The 21,454-nt window shown below is 36.3% G+C and overlaps 1 protein-coding gene across 2 annotated transcripts in view; it reads right to left on the minus strand.

Moving 5' to 3' along the window:
* Positions 1-16,857, minus strand: part of sh3kbp1 (SH3-domain kinase binding protein 1) — a 62,523-nt gene extending 45,666 nt beyond the window's left edge. For both annotated transcript variants that reach the window (XM_052113937.1, XM_052113936.1), the window contains exon 1: positions 16,532-16,857. In XM_052113937.1, the coding sequence (XP_051969897.1) occupies positions 16,532-16,535 (4 nt within the window). In that variant the 5' untranslated portion in view covers positions 16,536-16,857. The remainder of the gene's footprint in view (positions 1-16,531) is intronic.
* Between the last annotated feature and the right edge of the window lie 4,597 nt (positions 16,858-21,454).

The raw sequence follows: 21,454 nt of genomic DNA on the forward strand, positions 1-21,454 counted from the left end.
ATACTTATGTATTCATGGCACTAGTGTCTCTGCAGAAAGAGTTTTTTCTACAGCAGGAGATATAGTCACTGCACAGTGGAGCACACTTGCATCTGAACATGTTGACCAGCTCCTGTTCTTACACAAGAACTTGCACATCAAGTAGCTAAACACATTTGCACCGTCACGCACTGTCACTTATTTCATATCAATATATGCTGTAAACAGACCTGGAAATAAACTCGGAGTCTTACTAAGTTCTACAGATTTTACTGTACTGCCCTCCACTTAGTGTGTCAGCCATTTATAAAAAGGTAGTCAACATTTTGACTCCCCTCTGCTTTTTATTGTGGTTTAAAGCTAAATGTTTTTTTGTTTTTTTTCTGAGGGACTCTTTTATGTTCAGGATTTATTTTAAAGTCAGAAGCTTAAGACTCTTATTTATCATTGTATAAGTGCATTTTATATTATTTCTTTAATTTAAGTGCAATTTACAAGTTATTCAGAATATGCCACAAGCATAATTTTTGTATGAGAGCTGCTAGTACAGAAAGCTTTGTATGATTTTTGGCTCAGCAAAATGTTTATTTTTTTTGTCTGATTTGACTTGCCACATTGCTTCCATTTGTTGTATTAATAAAAGTTATTGGAAGTAAATTCATTATGAATCATTACAAATATTTAGCTTTAAAAGTACAAAGCAGTCAGTGAGAAAAAATTCTGTATTGAAAAAAATTTGCATCAAGATGCATCGATAATCGTTTTATAAACTAATCGCAGCTGTCTGAATCGCAATCGATTCGAATCGTGAGGTGTCTAGAGATTCCCACCCCTAATGTGTACTCAGACTTTTTAACCCCACTGTATAAAAGCTAATACAATAATGTGCAATTGGTAAATATTTGCATAAATCAGCAGAGCTGACTGATGATCGTTAAGTCAGTCCATCTCAGTTTCCTGTTTGTGATGTCCTCTTTCTCTTTCTCTCTCCTGTCTTCCAGCTGTTTGAGGTTTGAGGTTTGGAGTAGAGAAAAATGTGACAAAGCACAGCTGCCATGTTTATAGTGGAGCATGTACCAAAAAAACCTTCTCCCCACACACACACATACACTCACGGACCAAAAATACTTGAACTCCTTTTGAATCTCAGCCACGCCCACAAAATCCCAGTCTCCATCTGACTTTCAGCATGACCTTTCCTCATAGACCTACACACAAACACATTCACACACAACACACTTCCAAATTTAGACAACAACATAAAACAACAAAGCAAGCCTCGTCTCCTGTTTATTTGTGTGTTTTTTCTCTCTATTTCTGGTGCTTGGAAGCTTCAACATAATATTGCTCATATATAGGGGTTTGAAAAAAACCCTGACCCTACTTCGACATGTCACTTGTCCTGCATCATTTGTGCACCTCAAGTGGTGCTGTTTGTTGAGAAGAGGTGTGCTATTATTTTGTAAGCTATTAGACTAACGTCTTTCACCTGGCAACTGATAAAATAGGTGAAAGATTTTGACTTATATTGAAGGAGGAACCTGAACCATATCTAGGGACAAGAATATCATAGAGACTTGGGGATGGGCTTTATGACGTAGGGCAATAAGCAACCACCCAGCAATCCACTAAAAACAACTTATAACACATTTACAACCACATAGCAACACCCTGGCAACCACCCACAACACCCTATAGCATAGTGGTGGTGACTTATCCTATTTACTACTATACAAGATTTAGGTTTAGGGGTAGTAGAGTTAGGGCACAGAAATATCATTATCTCAGTATAAATACAATAGAAGTCAATAGAAAGCCCTCACCATAATAGAAAAACAAATTGTGTATTTGTGTGTGTATATTCTGGTTCTGGCCAAACTTCTGATTCTGATGTGACCTGATTCCTCATTTTATGTTCTTAAAAAGCTCTGCATCCTGTCTCATGCAGGTCTGGCTGAGCCACGTGAGTGCATTAAAGATTCGAATTATTGTTCAAAACTGGCCTAATTACATGCTGGCCATCTCCACCACCCCCTATAAATACTCCTCCTCTTAAATAGATCTTTTAGTCTTTGCCTCTGGTCTCAGCTGATTCACACTGATGTAAGTCAAGTGTTTGTCTGTGTTACTCAAACCATGTGATGCACATTTCACGCTAATATCTCTTTCTCTCTGAGCTCTCTTATGCATTAAACATCAACACACTCGATCAATAATACCCACTGAGTTTATGTATGCCTGATCCATTACCCCAGTCATACAAATATTATATCTATAATCCACTGTTTACAGGTGATCTCTTATAGATCACCCAAAACTATTAATTCTGTCATTATTCACTTTCATAGTTGTCTCAGCATAATAACCTGGGATAAGAGAATAGTGATCACATCCCTGGATGTATATTGTTCTATAAAAATAAAAAAAGTCTTAAAAACTCAAATTCTAAACCCATTCATCTGAAAAATTGCTTTTGTTACTATTTCAAAAAATGTGACTGTAATGTGAAAGGTGTATGTAAACTGAAATGATTGTGTAATATGATTGTGTTTGTTTGAAATGCCACAATGAACAAACAAACAAAAAGCTGGCATAGGAGAACGTGTAAAGAAAAGTTAAGAATTATGTGTGTTATTGATAAGACTATTCCTAACTTTGATCCATTACAAGATCAATAATGTTTCAGCATTGAATGAACAACCTTCTTGGGAAATGATGTGACTGAACTGATGTAAATCCCTCATTGTATCCTCGCCTGTGGGGACCTTGTGACTTAAAGTAGGTCTAAATTGGTCATGTTTAAATGAATTTCCTCATACTGACTGAGGCTGTCTGCCTCTCCTTCACATAGTCCCAAAAGGTTAATCAAATTTACAGTATTAGATTGCATTAAATGGAACTAGATGGACCAGAATTAAATTAATTACATTGGGAAAAGTATTTTTGAGACTTGTGGCAGAGCTCATGCTGCTTGAGCTGACTGTTTGAGAATTAAGTGAAAAGCGCAAACTGACTCCTTAACAACAACCCTTTTTTGCATTGTTTAGAGCAGAAAAGAGCTAGATAAACTTGAGAGTAGGCAAGACAGACACAGAAAAATGAAAACACTGCAGATAATCTTTACGGCCAAACCATTTAATGCCAACTTGGTACACACCTCAGAAATAAAGGCAAAGAATCCGACTTTGAAGCACAGAAAAAGAATAACATTATAAGACCTGTTTCACACACACTGTTTCAGCCAGATTTTCAGAATAGAACAGAATAAAACCTATTTGTGTGTATATATATATATATATATATATAGGTGATGGTGTATATATATACATATACACCGATCAGCCACAACATTAAAACCACCTGCCTAATATTGTGTAGATCCACCTCGTGCCGCCAAATAGGCCAACATGCTATTGAGATGGTTTTTTTTCACCACAATTGTACAGAGCGGTTATCCGAGTTACCGTATACTTTGTGTCTGATGCTAACGGTTACTGTAGACAGTTCGAACCAGTCTGGTCATTCTCTGTTGACCTCTCTCTTCAACAAGGCATTTCCATGTGCATGTGAGCGTTTGAGAGCAGCCGGCTGTAATTAAACAGCACACCTGTCACGAATTTAGTCAGATCGTGTAATGCCGGTATTTTTTTAGCATCTGTATTCGGTAGCTATTAAAATATTGAACTGAGCAAAGATTTCGTCACACTCCTAGCTAATCGTAGCTGCATGCTGCAGTTTGTAAACTGTTGTGCTGGACAAACGTCTTTGGTGTCACGTTTTAATTCAGCTTCTCGTGCAGGAACATTGGGCATATTTTGTAGATACCAAATAAAGTTTAAAAGATCAACATTTAAAAACACGTCTTGAGGTGAATTTCACATTTAAATTTGACAGCCTTCCAAAGGAATGCCACGGGAATGTAAATATACATTGCAGAATTGTTGTCATTTAGAAATTAGATTGAGTGGGTGTCTGAATCGAGATCACAATCTTTTAAAGATGAATCGTATATATATATATAGCATAGCATGTATTGCCCTGAAATAGGAAGAAAGGTTGTTCGTTTTCCTTTTTGTACACAAAAAAATACTTCCGCAGCTATACTGCAGAATATTTTTTTTTATCTGAGAATGCTGAATATAATATTAAAAATACAAATATTTGAAAATGTCTAAAAATCCTTTAAGAGAAGCAGCATATAAGATATTTAGACTTACTTTTAGAGAATAGATCTGGAATATAAGTATATTTTGTCTTTACTGCATGTGCAGAAGTATAACCAAGTGAAAAAATGCACTTACTGTATATATAAAATGCACTTACTGTATATATAAAATGCACTTATATTTAAGATACATTCTCTTAAATTCAGAAAACAGTGCTTTTCGAAAAAAAAAACGTACCAAAGTGGATACATTTGAAAACGCTATCTTTGCACTGTAGTGTGAACAGGGAAAATGGAGATTATGATGATTAAAAAATGATGATGTATTTGCTGTCATGTGATCCATTCAACCAAAAACAATCAAGATGGCGTCCTATGTTGTAGCCTTTGTGCCTGCTATTCACTTTGATTGTGTTGTTAAAGATAAATGTTACACTGTACAATATTCACATTGTATTCCATCAAAGGCGATGTGAAGTTTCCTCAGAACACGAGAACAATTGATTTTCATACCGTACATGGAAATTACACAGGGACACGCTTCTTACATTTTTTTTCGCATGCGCAGTATGTGGATTTAACCGTTAACAGTGAAGACGAGCAATGTTTGGAAAATTTTGAAAACGGCAGTGTGGATGGAGACCATTTCAAAAATACTGTTTTCAAATGTATCCAGATTCATGTGGACGTAGCCTCAAATTCAAATTGCGTAGCAGAGCAGGAGAAACCAGTGATCCTCCAACTAGGTCAGACTGCATGAAAATGCAAGAGGAGAAACTATCATGACATCTATGCTAATAGTCACAAACACAAACCCTCACATGACACATGCTCTCTGTTGCTGATGCCGAAAAACTAATTAATGCATTCATGACCTCAAGACCAGATTATTGTAATGCATTACTGGGAGGATGTTCTGCAAAATCAATAAATAAACTTCAACTGGTTCAAAATGCAGCATCCAGAGAGCTGACAAGAACCAAGAAATATGATCATATTAGCCCCATTTTATCATTGTTACATTGGCTAACTGTTAAATTTCTTATTAATTTTAAAATTCTGTTAACTACATACAAAGCTTTGAATGGTCTAGCTCCGCAGTACTTAAGTGATCTTCTAACACGCTATATTCCTTCAAGTTCATTATGATCGCAAAATTCTGGCCTTTTAATAGTTCCTAGAATATTATAATCCACAAAAGGAGGTAGATCCTTTTCATATTTGGCTCCTAAACTATGGAATAGTCTCTCTAACACTGTTTGGGATGCAGACACACTCACTCAGTTTAAGTCTAGACTAAAGACATCTATTTAGCCAGGCATACACCTAATTTATCCATCAATCCACAATTAGGCTGCTTTAGTTAGGTCTGCAGGAACCAGAAACCAGAAATATTGATCATAATAAATAACTCTGCAATATATTGAATGATATGTATGCTAATATTATTCTATTTGTTTCACTGTCTCAACTTCAGGACTCCTCTGCTGAGGTCACCAGAACCGGCTCGATCCAGCTCCATTCCTACTTTATGTTGGACTCCACTGCTACGTGTCTCTGAGTGATGAGGATTAATAGCAGCCGGTGCTAGTCAAACATCACTTCAGTCTATTACGATGGACTTCAGAGGATGAACTGATGCCAATGCCAACCATAAGACATGGGATACTTCATATGCCATTGCCTGAACCTTGGACTTAGGATAGACCTCACTGAAATCACCAGCCGGTTGAACTGCGATGGACCTCACTGATCTCTGCCTACATCACCTCGGTCTAATTATGGACTACACTCTTGAAATGGAGTACATGAACTTAATCAATTAATTGCCAACAAAACCATTCATCAGCCAACTAACAAAGGACATTGCATCTATGTGAACTTCTACAGTTAATCCAGGATGGACTTCAAAGACATTAGTCATTAATCTTACAGTTCATACAAAATCTATGTTTAAACACTGAACATTAACACTTACTTAGTTTAAAAAATGTGCTATACAAATAAATAATTACTTAACTTTACAATTCAACTTGCTTCATCAAAGCACAACACAGGCTTACAGACTTGAAGGGGAAGATCCTCTTAAATGCATGACCCCATGTGGCTCACCATGTGTCCTGGGTTCCTGAATCCTTTTAGCCAAGCCACTAATTATGTGGGTTAGAGTTGGGTCACACTGAGAAAGGGTGTAAATTGGACATTTCATCACGATACAGTCTTGAATAGCTTCTGTTGTCCTGCGATCCGATTTTTGCAGATACTTCAAATGGTACGCCACGGTACGATTCGATTCAGGGGCCTGTGATCGAATTGCCTATTTTACACAATCAATTACGTACTTCAGATTTTGGAAAAAAAATTACAAAGATAAATAATAAAACAATAATGTCTCACACACAAGTGATCAACACTCGTTTGTAGCTAACATTTTTCAGTTTAGTCCAATTCAAAATACCATGACTTGTTTCAAACAGTTGAAATGAAAAATGATGTTACAGTTAACTGGGATAAATGTTAGTAAGGGGTGTTGATGTGTAGATGTTTAAAGTCTCAGAACTGATTCTGGAGCTGAGGAGGTGTTTCTCTTTCCCTCATTAGTGCTGTTCAGAATGTCGGCATTGTCAAGATGTTTCACATGGTTGAACTTTTACATGGTTCTTTAAAATAGCAAATTCTCAAGTAAAATTAAAATGGGTCACATGCACAAGGATATCGATGGAAGCCCGAATCTGCTTTTGTCACGAGAGCTCACATTTTAAGGAGTGCCTGGTTGACGTGCTTGCACGGATCCTGTCAATAGAGCTCGCATTTTGCGGGAGGCCCGGTAGGTGCGTGCGCAGAGCACGATTTGGCTTCAAAGACCCCGCTCATATCCATATCCCACATGAAAAGCATATTTAGCACTCATATGATTTCTCTAACAGAAATGCGTACGGACGTGGCTGACATGAGAGTATTAAAATTAAGGTACATTTTTAAAATGGCTATAACGATATTTACGCGTTGTATCAATAACATTGGATCATTGGTCATCGGATCGATGCATCGATCCAGATCGATGGCTCGTTACCCCCCTAAAACTAATGTAAGACGCAAAGTGACACACTTTTCCCAGAAGCATAAATCTCAAAGCAATGTGCCATCAAATCATGTATGTAAGACAAACACTCTTGGTTAGTTGAAAGGATCGAGATTAAAGTCTAAGATTACTCTCTCTAAACTACCTGTTACATTTACTTCTCCAAAGTGAGACACTTAAATAATTTATGAAGGTGTTTGTGTCTACAAAGCACATGGTTGTTTGTATGCCCTACTGCACATATACTGTATGAGGACATCCTGCAAGTTTTGTAAAGTTTCATAATTTCTTAACTACATAATTCAAGAGCCAAATATGTTCCAGTGAGTTTAACAAACCTTAAATAATTAGCTTACAAAAGCTCTTTAAGCAAATTTTTTTGACTGTGTGTGATGAATAAATCTGCAACTATTGCAAGATATCATACAAAACTCATTTACTTTGGGCATAGATTTGTCTTGAACATTGAGGGGGTTGAAGTGAGAAGCACTTACATGTTTCCATTGATCATGGTTTAAATATTGGGTGGGATTACTGTCCCCCCTGGAATCTACGCCCCTGGGCTCATCATATTTATAATTTAGCTATAACATCTACTGCATGAAGTGACTGACACATTTAGTCTATCATTTTTGTGGCTCCATGTGCATTATGTTTAAACTCATCTAGATGCTAGTGTACTCCTATAAACGGGCAAAATACATTTTAAGCAGATAAAGTATACACATTTAAATTTGACAGTTTTTCTCTACATGGAAATGGAAAAAACAATATTAATATTGCTGCCTCCTTTTGCACTCGCTCATTTTGTCCAATGCTCTTTAGGGTGAGAAATGATTCCTCCGCCTAAAAATACCAACTTCTAAATTGAGTTCATGGCTACGATTAGGGCTGAAATAATTAGTCCACATTATCAACAACATCTACAATAAGAAATTCTCGACAAAAATTGTCATTGTCGAATAGTCGTCTGATTTCATTTAACACAAAATGAGATTGTTTGGGAAGCTATTGATGACGCGGAGAGTAGTAAAAAAAAAGCAAAAGACCTTAACTCACTAGAGTGTGAAACTGAGAAAAATGACTTTAAAGTTTCTGTTTTGTCCAGACAAAAGTATTATAGGTAGGACTCCCAAAATTTCACAACTAGTTGCTATACTGAAGAAATGTTTGTATGCAAAAAATCTTGAGCTCAAAATTGACCTTTGACCCTTGTTTGGCAGTTACTGTACTCTGCCTTTGTATCATGTGCCAAAAATCAGGAGTCATGCAAAGGCAAAAGGCCGTAACTGACATATAATCAATATCTGTTCACCATACTTACATCCATTATAAGAACACCTAACCAAGGTCTAGTCATCATGGTATTTGTTTTAAATTATATAGAAGACCTTTGGTTGTTATGGAATGATTTTCTGGACATTATTCAAAAGGAATTGCAAATTGTGTTTGCAATTGCGTTTTCAATTTGTGGACGCATAAAATGTGACATAATCCAAACGCAATTGCAAATCGCGCATTACCGTTTGCATTTTCGTTTAAGCGAACGCACAGTGACTGCCAGATTTCAAATGGAAAAGCAAAGTCCGTTTGCAACTGTGTTTCCCATATCTTACGAGTTTTGGCCCTGTCATATTTAAATAGCAATTTCACCACGTCTGCTTTTTCACTTTCTCAGCGTCGCGTATGTAGCCAGCCAAAACTCAAATGGAATACTAATTCCCTTAGTATTTCCATTTCCGATGCCTTACACGGAAACCTGTCAATCAGGGTCAAGGGTGGGATTATGCTATGGGGCGTGTTTGTCTTGGGATGAGACCACTCACAGTCGACGGTCAAGATCAAATAAACCGGCGTCTGTTCAGGGCATCACCTGTTTATTTATTTTGTATTTATTTTAATGTTTATTTGACAGGGACAAATGCATAGAACATTGCTTTATAAAAAATACAAAGTAGATGCCACGCATACATGTTTCTAGCCATGACTAATTTGCAACCCCTGTCCCTGGTTAGGCTTATGAATTTAAAACAAAAATTACAGAGTATTGAGTTTAAGATTTATAATTAATAAAATACATACAACAAATACATCCCATATATGAAATAAGATATGGGCTTAAGTAGATGTGGAAGTCACTATAAAACAAAGTCTAGACACATTTAACAATACAAGAACACAAAAGTGTGCATATGTCTGTAGCGTGCTCACATATGCAACATTATGTTTGTATGCATTGTGTTATGTCCTGTACAGTCAGTGTTCACAAAGTTGTTTCAGTTTCAGCCATTGCTTTAAATGTGTATTAAAAACCTTGAAGTCTGTCAATGTTTTAATTTCAGATGCATTCCACAAATGTATGCCTCTTACTGAAAATGATGTCTGACCAAATGTTGTTCTACGTTTTGCGGCTATAGTTTCCACTTATTGTGCCTCTAGTTCTTATTCAGCTCTTTTGTTTATGTACTAGTTGACAGAATATTTCTGGTGCAACGTTGTTCACACACTTAAAAATTAGTTTTAAAAAAGAAAAATTTACAAAACTGTCAAAACTCAAGATATTATGCTTCCTTAGAATGATGCAGTGATGCCATCTTACAGATTTCTGGTCCATTACTTTTAATGCTTGTTTATATAATGACTCTTGACCGTCGACTGTGAGTGACGTCTCTTCCCAAGACAAACACGCCCCATAGCATAATCCCACCCTTGACCCTGATTGACAGGTTTCCGTGTAAGGCATCAATGGAAATACTAAGGGAATTAGTATTCCATTTGAGTTTTGGCTGGCTACATACGCGACGCTGAGAAAGTGAAAAAGCAGACGTGGTAATTGAAATTGCTATTTAAATATGACAGGGCCAAAACTCGTAAGATATGGGAAACACAGTTGCAAACGGACTTTGCTTTTCCATTTGAAATCTGGCAGTCACTGTGCGTTCGCTTAAACGAAAATGCAAACGGTAATGTGCGATTTGCAATTGCATTTGGATTATGTCACATTTTATGCGTCCACAAATTGAAAACGCAATTGCAAATACAATTTGCAATTCCTTTTGAATAATGTCCGGAAAATCATTCCATAGGTTGTTCCTATTTAGTGCTATAATGATAACACTAACACAGTTAAACAGTATAACAGATAAGTTACTTTGCAGTACAGTATGTACAGTATGAATAAATACAATAAATATTTTCACAATAAAGATAATTTAATTATAATTGAATACAAAGGTATATGTATTTAAATGCAAGATATAGAGTAATAATTAATTAAACATTGGACCAATACATTAGAGATTAGAGACTGCTCATTCCAAGTTTTTTACTGCCTCAAATAAAATCTTACTGAAAGCTAATTTTTTGAGATATCAACCTAAAATTTGGAACACAACTTGTCCATAGGTATATATGACAAAGCATTCTTGAAATACAACCATTTAAGTTTGGATAGTGATTTTCATGTCTATGCGAAAAAAGGGGGAGGGGTGACAGTTAAAGGGTTAAGGGTTAAGGGCCACCAAACTGCTCAAGATGCTCAGTCAACGAACTCGACTTGGATTACTACTTTTTAATTCTGAGATAATATAGACAGAGTATACCGAAAAAAAGTTGGAATTACTTTTACTATTTTAGAACACCTGCAAGAAGGAAATATGGCTCAAACACATATGGATTGTTGTGGATACAGCAGATGACGTGCATTGCTATGGATTATATCTTCTATGGATTATATCGGATTGCATGGAAAGGTAGGATGCCTCTGTATTTAATATTTGGTTTTCAGCATCTGATGTGAGGCGAGTGTCAGCGTCAACGTTAGCGCTAATTTACGTGACACAAATTACATTTAGCAAGCTCCGGGCTGTCACTGACATTGACAGATCTGAACCATCGCCCTATCACATCGCTATCACAGAGTAATAATACAAACAAGCAGTCGGCAGTTCTACACTTTATTTCAAAGATGTGTCGTGTGTATGTTACGCGGTTTGGTGACAATAAAAGAGCGGTAATCTTTGACAGTATGACAAAGCCAGAGTACAGTAACATCACAGCGGCACCGTAACATCTCTCTTGATGCCAGGCGAAACAAAGTCAGAACACCTTAACTCAACTTAAGCGTGCCGGAACAAAGGCTAAGAGCCGTAACAACTGTTACGGCGTTCTGCTGTGGTTTCTCGTATGGTTTTGGATGTTACGGTTGTCATAGCCCTTTAATTTCTCGTTAAAACAATCAAATTGACTCACGATATTTATTCACATGATAAAGGAGGTCTTGAATACCCCAAAAATGACATTAACTCATTTTTGACCAAACATGATGTTACGGCGTTTTGCCTTTGTAGGGCAGAGTACTTCAGCTAACACTTGATTGAGGAGAGGAAGAAAGAACAGCTCACAGCCCAAACACACTCCAAACTTTCCAAACAGATTAAGGTGATGTAGATTGCAGAATATTATAATACAAAAATGCGAAATAAGTAAATACAGAAGCAGTGTCGTCGTGAAATAAAGCAGAGCCGTAGGCCTACCTGGTGTTCCGCTTGAGCAACACTTACCTGTCAGAGCGTCTAAAAAGGAAACACTGCGCCGTTATATACTGTATTTAAGGCATCCTTTATTAAAGTTTAAATAACGAGGAAGCGGGCTGTATAAATAAGCACAATCTCCGAAACTGGCATTTGTCTGTGTGTCGCGTGAAAAACAGCGCGAGTGAGTTTAAAGTTCTCCCGGCTGATACACTGTCTCACGCGGAGACGCTCATCACTGGCGCACGCTTGCTGCAGCTACATTTTGTTTATAGTGATTGCTCGCGACATAGTGAATTATAAATAGTGTCACGGTGTATATCTTATGGTGAAGAAAATTGCCGATACGCAGCTCTATAAAGAAGAAAGTGTTTGTTTTTTGTGAGTTAAAGATGGATTGAAATCAAGTGAACAAAAAGGTGCGAGGGTGTAGTCTTAGCCCATTATACAATGCCCAAAAATATTTTTCTAGTCTTTTTTTGGTTTGTTTTCCGATATAAATATCTAAAACTCCCTATGTACATTTACTTTAGCAATTATACTGCAGAAGGAAAAACTGTTATTGGAGAATTTTGAATAAAATATTTAATTTTAATATTTAAATATTTTAAAATAATGAAAAATGTTTAAAACAAGAAACATTTACCTGAGAAGCAACAAATAAGATATATAGACTTGCTTTTAGAGCATTTATGTTGAATAACAGTATATTTTTCCTTTACTGCACTGGCAGAAGTATAAACAAGTGAAAAAATACACTAATATTTCAGATACATTCTCTTAAAGCAAGTCTAAATATCTTATATTTTGCTTCTCAAGTAAATGTACCTTGTTTTAAGGATTTTTAGACAATGTTAAATGGAAAACAAGACAAAAACACTTGATAACAATAGGATTTGTTTGCAGTAAAATTTTTAATTAATTAAACAATGAAAATCCAAGTAGTTTTTCTGCTTTAATTCAGTGAATATCATTCAGAGGTATTTTTAAAATATGATTTTGTCCTCTTTATTGTTAGTAAACACGTTTAATACAACCTTTTAAATCGAGGCACAAGCTGAATAGTCAGTTAATAGCTAATGATTAATCGCCCGAAAGGTCGAATAATCGTTCTAATAATCGTCAGATTAGCCGATAATAAAAATGAATCATTAGATGCAGCACAAGCTGTGATGTAAATATGTTTTTGATATAAAGCACAGAGTGGGATCACTCGCACTACTCAACCCAGTTTCTCTCGATATCGAGCACAAACCACAAAACTTACATGACACATTTGAATTCTAGTTCTAGTCCATTTGAGTTTTTTTTTTACCTTAAAGCGCTATAGAGGAAGTCAAACAGCTTTAACAGCTAGAGAGCAATTTTCTCTGAAATGTGTCACTTTGGTTTTCAGTGGTATTGCATAGCTTGTAATTTTTCATTAAAGGTGCAAAATTAATTACATTAATAATTCAATTAAAAATACATTTTTGACATCACAAAAACCTGCTGGTTTAACAGGGGTGTGTAGACTTTTTATATCCACTGTATATTCTCAATAGAGATGACTTAAATCCTAAAGAGCATAATGAAGTGTTTATTTTCATTCGATATTTTTTACTTATGTATTATTTCCTTTCTAAGACAAATTTATTGAGGAACGTTTCTAATAATAAGAATACTGGTCAACAACATTTGAATGAAATGTGGCATAATGTGAAATTAAGTTTTTATTATTCTTTTTATTACTTAACAATGTCAAGTTCCAAGTAAATTGAAAATTATATAAATTTAATTCACTGACTGGACTTTTCAAAAACAGGCATTACAACATGGTTATATAATATATAAATATTTATTATTGATTTTTAGACAAAACTTATATTGTGGTATATATATCGTTATCGTGATATAAAATTACTCAGATCATGATAAAAGATTTTGGTCATATCGCCCACCCCTAACATCAACACAGGAAAGAAAACTATACATGTCAAGCGATTTCATGGGATCTTTAAATCTTGAATGGCGCAATCTCTTGTAGACTTAAGAAACCAGTGATTAGTCACGCTCTTTAAAAGTAACAATTTTTCTTTTTCCTTCTGATACAAACGGCTTATGGTTGATATTGTTATAATAAAATAACAAAATAACTCTCTCCTGGAATCTTTTATGAAGACTTTTAGATCCTATTAGATTCAGTGGTAGAACTGTGACTGGTTCCCAACACTGTTCCTGCTGGCAATAAAAGAACATCTGTCATTGCAGAGTGGAACCTGTGGTAGATGCTTCACTATATGAGGAACTCTTTGTAATACACACAAACTTGCCTCTTTGAGTACTTCCCTGTTCTTTGCCAAAAGGGCAATGAATGCGCATGATACAGCAGGGCAGGCGTGATACTAATAAGACCAGAGTATAGTGTAGGACTACGGTATGTGCAGATATGGGCTTACTTAAAGGAATAGTTCACCTATAAATGAAAACTGTGTCACCTTGATGTGGTTCCAAACCCATATGACTTTATTTCTTTCATGAAAAACAAAAGGGTATGCAGTAAGCAATGTATCATTCTTTCTCTCCATACAGTGAAAGGGAGAGGCTGTCAATCAGCCTAACATCCTCTTTTTTCTCCACAATTTGGGTTTGGAACAACGTGAGAGTGAATATGTTTGGTTGAATTATCCCTTTAGAGGAATAGTACATCCAAAATTCTCTCATTATTCACTTAGCCCTGATGCCATCCCAGATGTGTAAGACTGTCTTTCTTCAACAGAACACAAATGAAGATTTTTAGAAGTTGATAGAGGTCTGTCAGGTCCTTATAATGCAAGTACACAGGGGCCAGCACTTTGACGGTCCAAAAGTCATATTAAGCAGCAATAAAGTAATCCACACGACTCCAGTCAATCAATGAATGTCTTCTGAAGTAAATTGATACGTTTGTGTAAGAAAAGAAATTGCGAATCTTTATTTTTGGGTGAACTATTCCTTTAAATTACACATAGAATTAGAATTCACATGGAGCCCCATAAATGTTAGACAGCCCTTGATCACCATGCATTAACTTTTTACTATCCCGTTCAAGTAGGACACAGATAAAACCCTGCGGGATGGCATAACAATTCTGAAATCATGGTGGTCACGTATTCTATTCTGACAATTATTCATTTTTAGGCTTGGCTTCCTACGAAGGTTCCATCACTAAATCACCAAAAATGTCACTAAATATTTCTTACATTTATGTCTCAGGGAGTGTCTCATGAGCAATTGCAGATTTTAAGTCACAAAGTGTTTATCAAAACTAAACATTAATATTGATAGGCAAATGTAAGCATTCAGATTTTTCCGACGTTCTTAATTTTGTACAGAACTTGATTAATTTGCCATCAATTGATTTTTAGATCATATCAGTCCTGATATTTGTGCTATTGATGTGTGTTTACAAGTAGTTTGTACACACAGCTGGTTGTATGTTTAAACTGAGCAAGCCATTTTCTAACAAGCACTCTGATTTGCAGGTTTGCATACCGATGGCCTTTTTTCCAGAAGAATGTAAGTGTTGGTATGTGATGTGCCTTGTACTCCAAACCTTGATCATGCTGATTAAATTTTAAACCCTACGTGTGTTGATTTAAATGTGTTGATGACTCTTGGCGAAAGATCTGAGAGACATGTACGCTTGTGAGTGTTTTGTCAAAGATAATTCCCTTGAACTCATTGAAGAGAATGGCTCAAAAGAGTCTGATGTCATTTCCAATAAGACGTTGCTTTAAGTTTGTTGATTAGGTAAATCGAAGAATTTTTCTCCAGTATAAAATACTTCAGCGCAATGCCCTTTGATATGCTAATCTTACGTTTAATACAAGGCAAACAGCATATACTTGTCTTTCTACATTAGATTACTGAACTGCATACATTAGACTGTGCAGTTCAGCATGACTATCTCATTCCAAATGATGACATTCTTCATAAATGTTGCCTGTCATCATGTTTTCTGAATGAAATGTAATGTAGACTCATATTATCAGTGAATACACAAAAACACACACCACCCACTCAAATTTTTGTACTTGGATGTTAAAAATTGCTTTAGCTGCTGCCCTGTTATCGACCATAGCATCCCGTGGGTGGTTAAGGAGGCCTTTAGTTAAAAACAAACAAACAAGCATACAAAATAAAAATAATTCCTTATATTGCTATCTAAAGAATCACATGTTGTATTAAGCTGAAACTATTTGAAAGCCTTAAATTTGCAGAAGCTACCGCACAGTATGTGGTGTTCAGAAAACAGAAATAATTAGAAGATCTGTAAACAAATACAAACAGTGACACTTGTACCTTCACAATGGATAAAAAGCAATGGACAGAAATGCATTGTTACGTCATTGTTACAAATAGCGCGTTCCGCCGCATCCTCCTGAAACAATGTACAACTCTATAGTAAAAGCCACATCTGTGAAGAGAAACATACAGACAGACAACAAACAGATAGCTGGAGAAGAGCAGGAGACCTCAGTGGGAAATTAAATTCAGCTTTTAACTCTTCATGATCTCTGAGGCTGCACAGTAGGAGGAAAAAACATATGCAAACGTGTCCACATCTTGAAGCGATCAGCTTTATCTTCTAACACTGTCATAAATGCGGCATTAAATAAAAGCGCGTCTGACGCGTCATGCAAAGGCGATGCTTTTATGATTTCAGTTTCATTCATGTTTTATATCTCACATCGATATACCTTTGGCTTACAAATGCATTATCTTTCCACAAACCTAATGTAGCCTACTCACCCATTTATGAACTTGTTTACACGACGTGTTGGTCTAGGAGGGAGATATTTTCAATGTAGAGAAAAAGATAGAAATCCGCTACTTTCAGGAGATGCAACCCCCTGGTACTCTGTCTTGGTCGGAAATACTGCAAATAATCACTCAGAAAGAAGGAGAAACGCGGCTTCGAAGCACATTTCTTACGGATTATTCGGCCCCCCGATAAAAAAAAGTGCAAAAAGGACAACCATGGACAACCATGCAGAGGGGGAAGAGATGATATGGATGTTGCCCCGGCCGAAAGGCGCCGCTTCACTGTTACAGTTTTGCCTCCGTCGCTTAACAAACTCCAGCCTACCGTCATTGCACTCAGTGGCGCTCTTGAAGTTCTCGCGAGAACTGGATGGATGCTCTGTGGTCATCGAACCATCAAACGGGATTTTCTATTTATTTATCTTCCAAATCGCTAAATTAGCAATTGGTTAATTGGTCTCAAAAATATGCCATTGTGAGGACATATGATCTGCTTTTAGGTTATAGTCTCCACAGTAGCCTACTGATCATTATAGACCATACAGGAATTGTCTGAGTTCAGTAAGTTCAACCGACATGATTCAACGCATATGTTGATTAGCACAAAACATTATTTCGACTCGTCCCTGTCCCTCCTATTTATTTATTTTTTCTAAGAAAGAAGCAAAATTCGCGGTTACTGTGAGTTACGTGCAGTGAAAGGGCTTAAAGGCAAAAAGTGCAGCTTATAATTGTATTTATTTATCTGTATAGTTGTTTATATCATAGTTTTTATTGTCGTTTTAGGGTGGCATTGCATTGCCATGGCAACAATGTTATAATATCAGATATAATTACACAAAAAATGTTAATTAGCTATAACATCATGTAGAAACAGTGAGTATCTCAACGTTTACGGATTGGCCCATTTCACTTCCATTGTAATTGTGCCTCACCTTAACCCAGATTTTATTATTAGGCCTATTATTATTATTATTAGGCTATTTATTTTTTTTAAAGGAAAGTAGGATCGAGTTGAAATTAAATTAATACATTTTTAATCAAAATCATTGCACAAATACAAATGACGATTGAGTTGAACTTGTAGAATGTTGAAACCGGAATATTCCTTTAATCAATGGAGTAAGGGTCTGTTCACTCTGAACATGGTCTAGCCTAAATGAGACGCGTTTTTAAATGTTCTTTTTAACCTGACATGGCGTCTAATGATAAAAACAGTGTTCTGATAAAACAACGAGACACGGCACAACGGCCAAAGACACCTGTGCACCACATGCTTATAGCAAAACAATTGAAAAACAAATGGATACAAAAACGCATTTGGTTTGAACTGCTCCTAATACATTAGGGCTACATTTTAAAGAGCGTTATGTAAACTTACAATTAAATCTTACATGTTTTGTAACATAGACAAACTATCTGATGACTTCAATTAAGTTGAGGAATTAAATTAAAATGGTTTTATACCTTAGAGACCCAGCGTGTCAGCATTTTATATATATATATATATAGCCTATATATAGATTTTTATCATGAGTGGCTTCCCAAAAACACTTTTAAGGAGGAAAAAATAAAATAGTCTACATAATCAATGCCAGTGCTCTGGTCTCTGACAGAGCATTCAAAAAACTGACTAATATGTACAGTATAGCAGTCTACAAATCAGACCTGAATTAGCATACTGTTGTTACAGCCAAATGTAAATCCAAATCCCTATTAACATGTATTGAACCTGGGAACTTCTCTGTTTTACTGTTTCAATAGCCACTGCTGCACCCCTTTGGCCAGTTTATGATACAACCAGCAGTGCTCCTTCGAATACATTTAGGTCATGCCTCATTAATGAATATACACAAATATTCTGTTTGTTTTTTTCTCCATTTCTTGAATAATATTTCCTTAGACTTATGTCTGGGTGCTTTGGACTATTGTGCTTCAATGGACTAATGGGGGATTAAAGGTTGGACCCAAGCCCTGTTTGAGAACTATTAATGCTGGAATAACTACAGATCACATAAATACACAGAGACAGAGGAATGTGCTTTGCACAGCAGAAAGTGTAGTCAGCTGGTAGGCAGCAATGGTGTGGAAAGCAAGAGAGAACAGAGACAGAGCATGACAGCAAAAGAGCACAGACATGATAGAGAGAGACTACATGTGAATTGGTTGACAAAGGAAGGAAATTAACAGGATCTTTGCCAGAATGCTTTAGGCTTCTGCAGAGATATGCATCACATGCATGTTTTGGCCAATAGGTGGAGTGAGAGCCAGAGTAGACCTGCCTCTGATCTATTTTGTTTTTGTAGAGCTTGTAAGACATGTTCATCTCTGACTCAAAGGGCCAAGTGAAGTATCAAATTCCCTTTATTAATAGTTCCTATTTGCTACAGGTTAGATTTATAAACCATTTTAGGAAAACAATAGAATGAGCGGTTTAATCAAAACGGAGCCTTGAAATTAACAGAAAATCTCCTTGTAGACCTTAATGTTCAACTCTCAAATCAGCTATTTGCTAGTTTTGGTCCTGAAAGAAATTGATGGCCTAACAGTAATGTTTCTGATACAAGATAATGACTGTTCAGTTCATATCAAGGTTATTTCTATATGGGCGGAAGGATTCTATCTCACTGTCAATAAGATTTTAATCCTAATTGGGTCTGTTTGTTTGACAACTGCACATAAATGTTGGGAGATAAAGTGCCGGTGCCTAAGAATAGGCTAAATTATTCTACAGTACCTGTGAGTCAGACTGAGTCAGAGATTAAAAGCTTTGTTAAATAGTCAGAGCACCTGCAGCAGGATTTAAACCTGCAGCTTCACAATTATTGCTGCTCTTTGAGTATGGCCACCTGCCCCTATATTTATGCATAGCCTATACATGAATGAATGTCACTGTTTATAGTGGCCCAAAAAAGTATTTGCACACTTATTCTACATTTAGAAATGTATGAATGGCATTGCATTAGATACCAAAATATCAAACATGTGGCATGATAAACATCATAAGCACCTTTTGACAAAAAAAGTTTTTGTTAGGTTTTACATATAAAACAACAGGTAGACTGTTGGAAAAAGGTACTTTCTGGTTGTCAAATGCAAGTGGAACATTTATAGCTTATGTGATTAACTAAACCTGTGTGAACTCGAGGGGAACTGACTTTATACATCCGCTTTGGGGGCAGATGGTTGAAAGTTATTTGCATAAGCGAAGAAAAGTGAAGTTAGTTCTGAGAAAATGTCCACATTATGCGTTTGCACATGCCACTTCATTTTACTTGCAGGGTACTCAGATTTACATTATTAGGATAAGGATGAGGTGGGGTTAGGGCATCTGCTGCCTCCCAGGAAAAAACTGACCCCCCTTTTGTACAATGGGCGACCGAAGAGCGAGCGCTCCCTAACCTTTAGTGTGACAATGAACAAGGAGGAAATATAGACATTTTTGTGGAAAAGCAACTTATTTTCTGTTAAATGATTTTAGAAAGTAGCTTGAAAGTAGTTATTAATGTGATTACTTTTTCAACAAAGTAGTCTGTACAATTTTAGAGAAGCATATGTCTAATTAGTAATTTGTAGTGGATTGCTTTTTTTAAGTAACTTACCTAACACTGTTTGAATCTATGCCATAAAATGCATGTATACTGTATATTAATTGTGGCTTAAGTGTCCAAATACTATTTGTGTACACTCACTGAGCTCTTTATTAGGAACACTATGATCCTAATAAAGTGCGACGTGGTCTTCTGCTGTTGTAGCCCACACGCCTCAAGGTTCAATGTGTTGTGCATTCTGAGATGCTATTCTGCTCTCTACAATTGTACAGAGTGGTTATCTGAGTTAGCGTTAGCATACCTTTCTGGTGGTTGATGTGAACATTAACTGAAACTCCTGACCCGTATCTGCATGATTTTATGAATTGCACTGCTGCCGTATGATTGGCTGATTAGATAATCACATGAATAATTAGGTGTACATGCGTTCCTACACCTACATTTCCTGTCCTTTCAGATGATTTGTCAGAATTTTGTGTTAGTTATTTGAGATTTAAAAGTATTTTTTAAGAATATAGCTCAGTTCTTTGAACGTGTCTTCATGATTAATATGAATGTTTAGCCTCAGGCATTCAGAAGAGGAAAGAGGAAGTTAACTGGCCTCACCTGTTCTCCAACAGACAGCCAGATGTCACAGTTTAAATTGTGCTCTTGGGCTTAAAAAGGATTTAGCCTAAAGGAAATCTTTGTCTTATACATACAATGAAAATGTGAAGGATACAACATGATGAAAGCTGTTCACAACAGCAGCTTTGAAGTGGTCCTCACTATTTAAAAAGGCTCATAAATTGTCTAAACCCTAGGGTTAGGTTTAGGGGGGTAAAGGTACCATTATCTTGGTATAAAAACCAATGCCTCACAAATATACCCTCAAAGGTCTCTCTCTCTCTCTCTCTCTCTCTCTCTCTCGCTCTGTTTGTGATTAAATTATAGAGACAATAACTTTGACAACCTACTGTCTCAGTAAGATCATATTTATTCAGATGACTTTTTACCAAAATGTTTTTCATCTAGTAAACACAGAGTAAAGTCATAACCTTAATAAAACCGTTTACACAAAACTGTAGCCTCAACATCAAGTTTAAGAACTTAAAAGAATCGCCAAAGAATTAGGCGACAGTTGAAACTCTTTTGTTGACTACTCGCAAGATCCACCTCCTCTCCACCCTTGTGACTGTTGAAACGTTTACAAACAATCTCTGGCCATGTGGAGTTCTGACAACACTGGTACTTGTAGTCTCCTACGCCTGTGCAGTCATTGAAAAAGGCTCCTCAAGAAATACAGTTCCCATAACTCCCTCATGATCAGCTGATTACCGCTCGTGTTTTTGGGATGTGATGATGGTAATAAAGCGTCCAG

Source organism: Xyrauchen texanus, chromosome 41 (genome assembly GCF_025860055.1).
Source record: "Xyrauchen texanus isolate HMW12.3.18 chromosome 41, RBS_HiC_50CHRs, whole genome shotgun sequence".
NCBI classification, from domain to species: Eukaryota; Metazoa; Chordata; class Actinopteri; order Cypriniformes; family Catostomidae; genus Xyrauchen; species Xyrauchen texanus.